Genomic DNA, 13,072 nt, shown 5'->3' with positions numbered 1-13,072 from the left:
TTACTGCCAGATCCAATGTCATCTAATTAATCCAAGGGATATCTTGTCCTGGCAATCAATGTCAAATGGCAGGCAATAATGGGAAGTGTTACTCAGTGTAGCCACAGCAGGATTAAACATGTCAGAGCTTTGCTTCTCCAGGGGCTTTAATTTTTTTTTACTTCTGTAATTTTTCACTTGGATCTCATGTAAATAAAACTAACACTCAATACTGACTTATTAAGTAGAAGTCCAAATAAATATCAAGACAAATAGAGGTGACTCAGTGGAGAATTTTATCTTCTCCTCTTTGATTTTTAAGAGCTTAAATTTAATTACCTCATGTATATATTCAAATTAATCATCTTCATTTCATCAAAATAGAACAAATAAATTACAACTTCATAGCAAAACAGTGGCAGAAAGCTGCCCGTATTTCCAGTGATATCCCATTTATGTTGGTATTTGGAAATAATTTTCACTCCTATGTAGTAAATTTATTTTGGACCAGATCAATTCGGGACTATTTATATAGTTTAAAATTAAGTATTAGTTCAGCAAAATTTATGAAGAGTTTGGTAGATTTTAACTTCCTGGGTTCAATTCAATAAGCATCTTTTAAATGCCTGCCATATGCAGGCATAGTGCTCTGAGGACACAAAGATAAATTGACTTTGCCCTTGTTCAAGGGAAAGGTCTTACAGCGTCTGAATGAAGCATGTTAAGCCCTCATGTAGAGATGTAAAGGAGCTATGGAGTCGAGTGGAGGACCATCCCCAAATAGAGGGGAGAGGCTCAAGTTTTCAATAAGAGTTAGTCCAAGTAAACAATGGGAGGCAGTGCTTTCCAGGCTGAAAGACATATGACAAACGTGCCGTTATAAGGCAGGTTTTAGTCAGGAAAAGAGGTTCATCTGTCTCAGTATGTGAGAAAAGCATGGTGAATGTAGGAAATTAAAAGCAAATTTATGTTTGTAGAGGGTAGAATACTTACTACACATTATGTCACTCTGTTTATACATGACAGCAGTTATAAAAGGGTTGAGTATCAAGAAATGGGGCTCAGTTAGAGGTCATTTTAATAAACCAGGTGAAAAATGATGAGGGCAGTGAGCAAGGAATGTTCCTTAACATTTAGGTTAGAAATTTAACAGGACTTAATTAATTAGATGAATGTGCTGAGGTGGACAGAGAAATCTAGACAACCTGTAGAGGTCTGGTTTGAGTGACAAGTTCTATTTTACTGTAATGTTTCAACCCAGTTACCAATATGATAGATATCAGGATGCCAGAGTGTATAGATAAACACTCCCAAGTTCCCTATGCATATGTACAAAGAAGTGTCCCTCAGAGATTGTCCTAGATCTTTGGACCTGACCATGAGATCAAGGATTTATAAAAGGGGTCACATGTATGAAAGAGGGAGTTGCTAGAGAGATTTCTCCAGAGAGAGCTGTTGCTTATCTGTGAATTGTGCTCTTCTGCCTTCAGGATGTCATTTTGAATCATGGGAAGTAGGATTTTGTGGGGCCCTTCAGAGAAATCTGAAACTAGTTGGCTGCAATTGGAGAAGCAGAAGACCAATGGCTGACTCAAACGTGAGGAAGTCAACGTAGACTATGGACTGTGGTGTGGCTCCTAGGTGACAAAAGAGGACTACGCAATATCTGATCAACTGAGGTGTGGCCCAACCAGGACATACTGCATCATGATCAGAGGCACTCACTCCCAGGATACCCAAGGAAAGGTGAGTGGGTGTTTCCTAGGTGCTAGATTTGAATCCAGAGTGCCTCAGTGGGAGTATAATTAGTAGGACTGTCTAGAGGGGTGAGGAGATTTGAACAGAAGAAAGCAAGAGGTGTACCACTGGGTATCACGGGGCTGAGGAAGCATGATATGCTTCCATCTGAAAGACACCCATTCGTTGGGTCAAAGAAACATCAGGAAAGACTGCCCAACTAGAAAATCATAAACAGTCAAAGAAAATTCTTCAAGGAAAAAAAGTTAGGTTTAGAAATTCCTTAGGCCCACTTGGGGACATGAGCTTGGACTATCTGCTGATCCCAGAGAGCACAGGACAGTCCTGCCAAGCAAAAGTGTCCTCACTCTTTTTGAGGAAGGGAGAAAGAGGAGAAACCAACCACACTTCTCCACCCCCCTAGTCTTCCAGCAGACTTGAGCTCGAAGGGAAGAGAAATTTGATGTTAAGTCACATTGGACTTCTGAGTAATAGAATAGAAATTCTAATTCCTAACTTGAAGATCAACTTTTAGGGGGCTCTCAGACTGTCATTGCCTTAAGTAAACACAAAAATCATGGAAAATCTGCCGATACTTTCACTAAATAATTTTAAGTGGGCAATAGGAGCAACATTGAATTGGTTTGCTATTCCACTAGCTATGTTTGTTTGACATCCCAGTTAACATTGTCATTTATTGACATTGGTCTTATGTAGCAATAATAGCTTTAATAAATAAAATGACAGATTATATTTGGGAATTTGTTGATGTGGGGGTGTCAGCAGGATTTGTAAATGGATATTTTCCAATAGAGAGGTAGATACATGAATTTAGACCTAAGGGAGAAGTCAGGATTGTACTCAAGAAATACTTATATATTTCTCTTGTGCATTTTCCCCTTTTAAATCTTTATGAGTGTTGACCAATTCCAAAACAAGAGATTTATAATTCGTCAATAATATTTGTGGGTTTATCTGCTTTAATCAAACTTATACAAGGCTACACAAGATGAACTGTCTGAAATATCATATTTTTGTGTCTCAAGAACAGTGAGTTCTGATTAATTATCAATCAAATTTGATTTTCTCAGCTCAACAGGCAATTTTAATCAATTGTCTCTTCATATTTACTTAACCTCATTTCTCACCACTTTTACAAGGGGCCACTCCTTATGACCCCAACAAAACTCTTTATGCTTCATTTATACTTTTGCTGTTCACCATATTGAAACTCTCTTTCAACCAAATTCTATTTTCAGTACCCAATTCAGATACTTTTAACATGTGTTTCAGGCCAACTAGGGTATTTGTAAGGCCTCTGAGATTGCAGATGGATATTTCTGCCTTTTGTGGGAACAATGCAGCCATGGTTTAAGTCAGTTTTAATATAAGGTCTGTAACCCAGAAAATAGTTAAGAACCATTGACATCACCTAAAATATATAATTCACTTCACTGTACCCACAGTTCAATGCCCCTCCCAGCACCTCAGATTATAGACCCTCTTCTTCCAAGATGCCTCAGTGTGCTTGCCCCTGCTGCACCTGCTCCACCGATTGCCCCACAGCCAGCTGGAACTTACTCTGGGTGAAGAGTCACTCCTGACCACAGACAGGAAGTCCATTGGCTTCCTCAGCCCCCACATTCAGCTATCATATCTATGACTGACCTGAGATGTGGATATGCTACGGTTTTTTGGTAGCTCAACCTGGTTGATGATTACCTAATGTTTGGGGTCTTTCCTGAACAATCATGCATATGCTCTATGACCGAAAGTTCCCTCATTCCCTGGCATCACTGCAGTTGGCTCTCTGTGCCACGTCTCTTTCCGTGGTACTCCTGATTTTCCACTGCTAGCTCCTGTCCTCCTTTTTGCAGATATTGCTACTTCATCTTGGGCTCCAACAATAATAATGTTGATACCATTAAGAACAATATTGATAACATGTAAGCATGTTATATTACACATAAGCCTTACAACATGTAATCATGCAGTGCTTACATAAGCCAGGCAATATATTTAATGTTTTATATGCAATGCCTCATTTCTTCCTGACAACTGCCTTACTTGACAGACATTTTTAGGGGGAACTTCCATTTATGATCGCTACCAGTTATTAAGCAACCATTGTATGCCACACATTTTGCTAGACTATACATATATATAGAATCTCCACAAACACATAGAATTTTTATCTGCATTTTTAGAAGAGGAAACTGAGACTAAAGAGTCTCAATGACTAAGTTCACATAGATAGCAAATTGCAATTAAATCTCAGGGTCTGTGCCCCCAGTGGCAGAGTTAAAGAGGCTGGCCTATTCCTCAGACCCTTGCCTCACTCTCTCACCAGAACCTAGGGTCCTGGTATACAAGTCTAGCTGACTCTGTTTTTTGCTTCATTGAATTGTTTCTGGATATGATATTCATATTCCATGTCTGTCCTATAGTACCTGCTTATAGGTCATGTGCATTCAGTTCCTTTGCTTGTTCATTCATTTATTAGCTCATTCACTTGTTTGACATCCACTTATTGGGTGTTCATTCTATGCCCAGTCTTACCAAGAACTAGAGAAACGAGACTGAAAACATACAGCTTGGAGATAGACATGTAAATAAATATAATGGTCTAACAATGGTGATGGAGCTAAGGAGCCAAAATTTATGAGTCGGCACAGAGAAGCTAGTGCTTGAGTTGAGACATAAAGGATGGCCTAGGGGAGGCCTTTCAATCAGAGGCAAGAGAATGTGGTAGGAGCATATAGCAAGTTCAAGGAGTCTCAGTAGGTTCAACACGTGCTGGCACTGAGGCAGGAGATGAGAGGGATGGCATAGCGGATCAGGATCCGGAGCACTGGAGACCCTGAAGATTCTGCTGCTGAGTGTAGGTTTTATCCTAGACACAGGAAACTTCAAAGTCTGCCATTTCTCCACTATGCAGAATTTGTATAGTAGATAATAAATTCCACATCTTCCACTTTGGGGGGAGATAGTTCCCTATAGTGCCAAATTAATGTTACTTGTGTGGTGGAGTCCCAGTACCTTTTGCTGGGTGGAGATTTATAATCTCCTATTATATTTGCTTAGCAAATGCCTAGAGAGATGACACTATGACACTCTACTGGGTTTAAAATGTCCCTTAATTCTTCCTCTTTCTAGTCAGCCTGAAACACTGAAGGGTAGCCTGAATAACTTGTCTGGAAGGCTTACTGATTCTAAATGATGTGTGAAGTTATCAGGGATTAGTGCACAAACAATCACCTCTCTGCTTGGAAAGTTTGCCTCCTGTGACAAATTTGTTCTTCACCCCATAAATTCAATCTGCTGACTTGCTCCTTTACATGATTTCTGATTATAGTTTGGAAATTCTTTAGAGAGTGATAGTTACTAAAAGAAAGGACCCAGGGAAGTTTTAGGGCCACATGCCTTATTTCATGTTTCTTAATAAAACCCGAAGCCTACAAAATTTTGTTGCATTATGCACTCTTTGAAAGAAACATCTATATTCTATCATTTTTGCATGTTTTGGCCTGTCTCAGAATTCCTTCCATGCAATCTTTCAACAGGCTGGGACACTGCTCCTGGTCACCCCTCATCCCTTCTCTGCAGGTACCCTGCCAAGGGTGGCATATGGCATTGTGACTCAGGGGACAACAAAGATGAGCATGATGGTGATAAAAGTTCTTAATCCATGATGCACCTCTCTCTTCAACCCCCAACTGTGGAGCCTGAGAATGGGGAATTTGCTCTTTGGAGTAAAAAGATCATAGGATGCTTTCTTGCTTTCATTGTGGTCCCTCATCTTGGAGTTCATTATTTCTTTAAACACGCCTAACTGCAGCTCGGTAATTTTATCTTCTGATACAAGCAAAAAGATGCTTGGGGTGCTCTGAGTGTTTGATCCTGAGCTTTCATGTGGCCTCATGCGTTTCCCTGCACTGGTAGGAGATGAAAGGAAACCAGCTGTTTTCTTGTTAAAGATCAAGGTGATCAGGATGGTGATCCTGACCTAGCCATGATCGCTGCAGGGAGAGCAGAGGCTGGGTGATGTTATTCCATGACACAGTATGTCAGATTTCTGTAGCTGTCAGAAAGAGTATTTCATTTCATGCATATTTGTGATTTCTTTGTTGATGTTGTTGTTGCCAGGTTTAAATCCCTGGCATCATACTCAGTAAACTGAATGAGGCTATTAGTAGCAGTCTATCCCAATGGTAAGAGAAGAGCTAATATCTCAGATTCTTACTATGTTTTTGTGCTGTTCTTCACAACCTTACTTTTTATCCTCACGACAATGCTATGAGAGAGAAGGTGCTATTCCCATTGTACAGAAGAGAATATTGAGACACAAGAGTTTAAGTAACTCTTAACTTCCTTAAGTAACTCTTAAATTTATTGTATAGCTCACAAATTGTAGAGCTGGGATTTAAACCCAAGCAGCCACACTAGGATTAGGGTGAGGTAAGAGAGTTTTCCCAAGGCATAAAATTTAAGGAAGCTTAAGGTGCTGCTTTGCCACACCCTAGACTCAGCCTTGCTATGGAGCCTGAGTAGTGTTAAATCTCATGCATACTGCCTCTTTTGTTCTAATCCTTCTGGATCAGTCAGCTGTTAATAGGGAAGTAGATTGAACAGCCCAGGAGAGGGTTTGTAGAGACAAGCAGAGATGGAGCCCAAAGTAGGATTTCTCCCTTGCTCTTGGCTGGGCATTCTTCTCTTGTACTATGTTCCTGCCCATTCATTTCGTTTATGACTTTGTCTCACCTCAACCATCTCCAATACAAGGGCAATAAGGATACCCTTCACTTGAGAGGTAAATTTCTGCATCCCATAGAGAAAATATTAGAGCAGCATCACAGAGTAAGGTGTGTACTCAGACCTTATTTCATCTTGTCAAGTCCAGACACACCCTGGGGCATATATTGATGTCAAAAATAATCCAAGGACACATACCTAGAAGAGAAATCTCAGAATCTTAGAAGAGGGTTTGATGAGGAGAAGTCAAATTGCAACAGAGAAAAGGAAAATGTAGGGGTAGTCCAGGATCCCAGGGCAATCATGAAGAACTCAGGCAAGTTCTTGAAAATCTTTTAGTGCACTTGGTAAGTTTTGAATAGGACTGGACTTTTCTGGTTTGCTGACAAATGGCAAAATAATTGTTATTCCATTAGGACAAACAGAACCTTCTGTTCAGTCTTGCACAACCTGATACTTAGGAAACCACTGGAATTATGGGATGATAAGGTGGGAACTATCCCTAGTGTCTCTCAGCAATGAGCAAACCATCTCTTTGACTCAATGTGGTCTGGAATAAGCACCTATGAGTTCTTATTCACATATGTGGAGGAGAGCCAGCAGCATATGAGACCAAAGTTGAAATGAAAGAGAGTATTATGATCTAGTAATCAACATCATGCTAGAAAAGTTCTTTGAACTTCTCAACATCATGCTAGAAAAGTTCTGGTAGTCCTTTTAGACAAACATTTATAGTGAAATCCCTTCTGATTGGATGATGATGGTTTCTCCTCCTTTATAGATATCATGCCAACAGAGCCATGTGGGAAGCCCACACTAAATAAACAAGTCAAACAGCACTATGCCTAGGCAAAAACTGGGCTGTGAACAAGTAGCACTTGCCTCTTTGATTAGGTTCATAAATCTGGGTCCAAGGCGCCATGGCTTGTGCCGGTGACACTGTAAGGAACTGACAGTCAGCTGGGAAGCTCGGTGGGAGGCAATGGCCACCATGTACACAGCATCATACATCAGAGCCGCTTCAGTCTGTGAAGGAAAACACATCTTCAATTCCACGTTTGTTTACCTTCCTTTACCTGCAAAATCATTCTGCCTGCTTCCTTATGTCCTATTTGTGTGATCTCAACAACCATTCATTCTCCAGCTGAACAGTCTTCACTCACCAGTAGCTATTTTTCTCTAAAATAATACCTCCTACTCCACAGTAAATTGGAGTCATAGCTATGCTTTGTTTTGAGTTCTTAAAAAAACAAAACAAAAGAAAACAACCCACTTTACTCACATCAGCCACAAAAGACTTGATTCAGGGAACAAATATTTTTGGAGCACCTTCTGTGTTAAGCATGGTATTAAGATCAACTACATTGAGTTAGACGCTAGTCAGCCTCAACATTTTAATATCAGATTTTCTTTCTTAGGACTTATGTCCATTTATATGTTTATTTACTTATTTTTATTTGGTAGGAAGAAACAGCTTCAAGTAAATCTAATAGGTAATTTCCAAATAGGGATAATTGTGCTATTTACTTTGATTTACTAGAGTCAAGAAGATCTGAGATGTGTAATCAAATCCAAAAGTAGGTTGTAGGAGACCTTCTGAAAAACAGACCTGTGTAACTAGTTCAGAATACACCTGCTTTGATCAGCATTTGCTTTTTTGATAGAAAGTGTAAGTAGTCATTACTCTTGGGGGTTGGGCATCTCATTCTTCCCTTCTGCGTGAAATTTCTCTCACTTGCAAAATTTCACACAAAACTGCTAGTATTTTATAAAAATATTGTCAGGTTGTTTTCTTTAAGGATAAAAATGTATAATACCTTCAGATTTTAGTTGAGAATTTTCATCACAAATTTATTTGAAATTCTCAACAAGCTCCCCAAATCAACAGAACAGATAGATAAAACTACTGATGGAGGAAAACTGACCTTTAGACAGGATATTGACGTGTGTAGAATCATACATATAGCCAACAGTTGGTAGAGTTAAACCTAGAATTCAGGTCATAGATAAAAAATCCTCATGTGTTTTTTTCCAGAAATCTGTTGATTCAACATTTACTATGCATTTACTGAGCATGTCTTAATGGACGTGGAAAGAGAGGGTAAAGATGCACTTTATCCATCTATGAGTCCAGAGACTACCCCCACTTTAAATCCATATCCTTTGCAATATCCGTATCCGTATTCTATCATGGTAATTTCCATATGTATTTATAGGAATAATGGTTATGGGGAAGATTTCATGTTAGAGCAGTACCTGTCCTATAATAAGAACTTGATAAAAGGCAGCTATTATTACTGATTGAATTTCAAAAAGTTTCATTCTGCCAATAGATTACTCTCCTTCAATTATACCAAACTGACATCGCAGAATGGTGAAGAATATGGATGTTTGATTCAAACAGTCATAGGTTCAAACTCTGACCACGCAGCTGATTAGCAGAGTGGTCTTGGACTAGTGTAATTCTCCTGAGCCTGTTTCAGTATTCCAATATCCAAATATTCCAATATTGAATCCATATCCGTATTCTATCATGGTAATTTCCATATGTATTTATAGTGACATCTGTTTCTCAATAAGAATGTGGGTTTTGTGAATGCAGAAATGGTTCAACTTCATTCTCTCTCTTTCTCTCTCTCTCTATATATATACACACACATATAAATTTAATTTAATATTTATATATAATATATATTTAATGTTTATTTATTTTGAGAAAGAGTATGTATACGTGTGCTCACAGGTGGGGAAGGGACAGAGAGGGAGAATCCCAAGCAGGCTCTTCACTGTTATCACAGAGCCTGATTGATGTAAGGCTCCATCTCACGAACTGCTAGATCATGACCTGAGCCAAAATCAAGAGTCTGATGCTTAACCTACTGAGCCACCCAGGCAGTCCTTGACTTCATTCTTTAGTGGCTAGCACAGTTACTGGAACATAAAAGTTCTTTAATAAACATTTGCTGTAGGAATTAATGATATTTCTTGCCTTAAAATGAGATACATTTTTGTGAGAACTGTATAACACCAAGGTTGTAAGATGTCCTTCTAAGATAAACTGTTTCACTCATATATTGACACATAGAAGTTAGAGCGGTGGTAGTGATTGTTAAAGCCTAAGAATGTTTTGATCTTTTCAGTTCAAACTTGGTATAATCAATGCTATAGATGAGAAAACAGGCTCAGGAGAATTAGACTAGTCCAAGACCACTCTGCTAATCAGCTGCGTGGCCAGAGTTTGAACCTATGACTGTTTGAATCAAACATCCATGTTCTTCACCATTCTGCTATGTCAGTTTGGTGTAATTGAAGGAGAGTAATCTATTGGCAGAATGAAACTTTTTGAAATTCAATCAGTAATAATAGCTGCCTTTTATCAAGTTCTTATTATAGGTCAGGTACTGCTCTAACATGAAATCTTCCCCATAACCATTATTCCTTTGTGGTTAAAGAGATGATCAGGTACAGTGTCCCCAAACTAGTGGAGGGAAAACCGAGATTCAAAACCAGGAGTTTGGTACTAGAGTTTGTCTTCATAACCACAAAACTGAAGTGCTTCTAAAGCAAGTATTTGTCTGATGATTTAATAAGTACAATAATAGCTCAATTATGGTGAATATTCATTGACAACTTACTACACACCAGGCACTATAAGCATTTTCCACATGCCATCTCCTTAAATTATTGAAATGATACCTTTGAAATAGGTATTGTCTCTGTTATACAGACAGGGAAATGGAGACTTGGAGAAGTGACTTTAGGAAATAACTTTAATAACTACCCAACTTCTTAGGCAAGCGAGAATTTCAACTCAAGTTGTAAACTTAGATTTCAGAGCTCATGTTCTGAAAACCATGAAGCTGCTGTGTTATGGGGACCTGGGCCTTTTTAGTGGAATATACTTTTTATAAATTTGTACGTGTATTCACTAATTGACTAATTCAATGATTTGATACAGAAGTGTGAGGAGTGATGTTCCAATGATCTAATTTTTTCATAAGGTGGGCTTAGAAAGGATTCTGACTTTCTTCCTCTACACTGGGCTGAGAAATAACATGGTTCAAAACCATGGGCCTGATCAGTGTTTTTCACATTCAAAGAGGAAAACCATTTATTCTAAAACCATGCTTCCTCTTGAAGTGCACTGTTTTCTTAGATGGAGAAGACATGCCCTCTACCTATTTTACAGCCCTAATAAACTATCCCTGAATTTTCTTCCTTCTTTAGTTCTATGCTGGAGGCCAGTTACAGAACAGCGACCCTCAAGTCATTTTAAGTAAATGTAAAAGAAATTGGCCTGTGTTTCAGATTTTGTTTTTCTAAATGTGCTTATGTGCACATTTTATTTATATCGAAAGCCTGAATGAAACCCCGTTACCCAGGGCCCCTAAGAAAATCTTCTAACCACTACATGGATCATGAAACAAGCCTATGAAAAGCAGTCTCACACAATGTTTTAGTTATCACAACAACATGCAATTTAGGGTTAACTCAGCACATCTGAGCTGCTCACACTCTACATATTCAAAGAAAAGACTGACCTTTGACTGGTTTCTGGGAGATAACATCCCAAACCTTGGCTGATCATAGTGATTCTGTATCTCTGGGGTCCTGGGCAATGCTAGACAGTTGACATTAACAGTGTGATGTATGTATGGTGAATGCTTATTTTTGTTCATCTGGGGCCCTGGGCCATGCTGTTATCACTTTGCCCTCAAGAACTACTGAAGACTAACTGAGGTCAGCAATGTGGCTGCTCTGTGCCTATGTGACTGACTCCCAATAAAAAATCCTACACACCAAGGATTTTGGGGACCCCAACACAATCCAGTGAGATGCTATACCTTATTAATGAGGATTAGCAACAGGATGTGGCTTTACAGAGTCCTTTGCATTTTGCTCCCTTCCTGGTATATAACATTGTTGGAAATAGCTGGACAAGATTGGGTGCTGAAGGAAGACTTAGTCTTTGTGAAGCAAATGGGCAAAAAGTATAGATTTCCCATCTTCTCTGCAAATTTAGAAATATTCACTAATGTGGTATGGTTAGTGAATATCTAATATCTTCTCTTCTAAAAGAGAAGTTCTCCCAAATAACACCCTTTCCCTTCATTTCCTACATTTACTCTCTCATTTGGTTTTCCTATTAAAATATCTTACCCAGAGCATACAGCTAGTAGAATTTGTCTCTTAATATGAATTAGCTAGTTTCCCTTGTGGTGGGGAGGTAGATGCTGTTGAGGAGCCAAAGTAGTGGGAGAGAACAGGGAACATCTTGAGCTGGGAATGATGCTGGGAAGGGTGAGCCGCAAGCAAACCAGGGTTTGGAAATGGGCTGTAGACGTACCAAAGATATAATCACGTACTCACAGTCTAGAAATTTAGTGATTAAGATACCAACTCCAGCAGATCGAGTGAGACCCGACACAGAGGTTAACATATTGTAATGTCAAGAAACAGAGAGACAGTGAGGAATTGGACAAAGAGAGCCATATGTGGAGTTGGAAAACATTCACAGGAGATTCCACTGCTCAGAGAAGGTCATGCAGGTACCAGAGAAGGAGCCATCTTGGGCTACATGTACAAGCCAAGAGATTTGTCTCCTGTAAACAAAAAGGATTCTGCCTCTGAATTTCAGAATGCCTTTTGTTCTTTGATGGACTGCAAACTGGCTTGACAGCAGGGACCATCAAGTAAATTAAATTTTATGTCCTGGAGGCTTTGTATACATTATCTAATTTAATCTGTAGAGCAACACTGCACAGTATTATTGTACAGATTTACAGATGAGCAGGCAGGCTCCTAGAGGCTAAATAACCTAGTCAGGTCATTCAGTTATTCAGGAGACATAGCCAGTACTTAATCTGGGCTTTGCTTATCTGGAAAGGTCTTGCTTTCCCACTGAATCCCACAGCCCATTGTCTTTCACCACTGGAGCAGTAGTGGACACTTAGGTGGACACTGAAAAATGCTTCCCTTTTGGGTCATGATAGGAAATACTCACATGTAACACAGGCTGCTGACCTAACTTTATATTGTGAATGCATTTGAAGAACTGGAAAGGCCAATGACAGATGAATATGTTGTAGTTTCTATGATTCCTATGCAGGATTGAATCATACACAGTTTGGGTTCACAATCAGAGAGGAATCTACATCCAAAAATGGGCCACTCCAATATCCATCTATCTAAAAGCCAATAGATCAAATCAGCCCAAGCGCTAAGAGAAATTTAAACGCAGTGAAAACAAAAGAAGTAGATTCTATAAAATCACTCCAACCTCTATTGAGTTAATTAACACTTCGGTTGATAAAAACACTTTTGTTTTTTAATCTCAAGATGTTTTAAATAACGAGTTTCACTATTTTTGAACTCTATTGACTCAGTAACAGTTTTGTTAATTAGCTCAATCTTAACTGTATGTTTAAAGTCAACTTTTTTTCCTTTAATTACATCTAAGGCTCTTAAGTCTGGAGTCAACATTTTTTAGCTTGGACATGTTTTTCAGATTTGGATGTATTTTGATACATATAAAAATATTACTTGATGATATCTTAGTGTATGACATTCTAAGACATTTTTAATAGTTACAAGTATTAAAGGG

General features: G+C 38.8%; 1 protein-coding gene across 1 annotated transcript in view; it reads right to left on the bottom strand.

The window, feature by feature from the left end:
* Positions 1-13,072, bottom strand: part of GRIK1 (glutamate ionotropic receptor kainate type subunit 1) — a 147,125-nt gene that overhangs the window by 85,173 nt on the left and 48,880 nt on the right. The window contains exon 7 of the mRNA XM_077760197.1: positions 7,351-7,494. Within this exon, the coding sequence (XP_077616323.1) occupies positions 7,351-7,494 (144 nt within the window). The remainder of the gene's footprint in view (positions 1-7,350; positions 7,495-13,072) is intronic.

The sequence above is a fragment of the Crocuta crocuta genome, unplaced genomic scaffold (assembly GCF_008692635.1).
Source record: "Crocuta crocuta isolate KB4526 unplaced genomic scaffold, BGI_CrCroc_1.0 scaffold369, whole genome shotgun sequence".
Taxonomy (NCBI): domain Eukaryota; kingdom Metazoa; phylum Chordata; class Mammalia; order Carnivora; family Hyaenidae; genus Crocuta; species Crocuta crocuta.
Note: the sequence above shows the minus strand (reverse complement) of the source record. Positions and strands in the feature narration are given on the sequence as shown.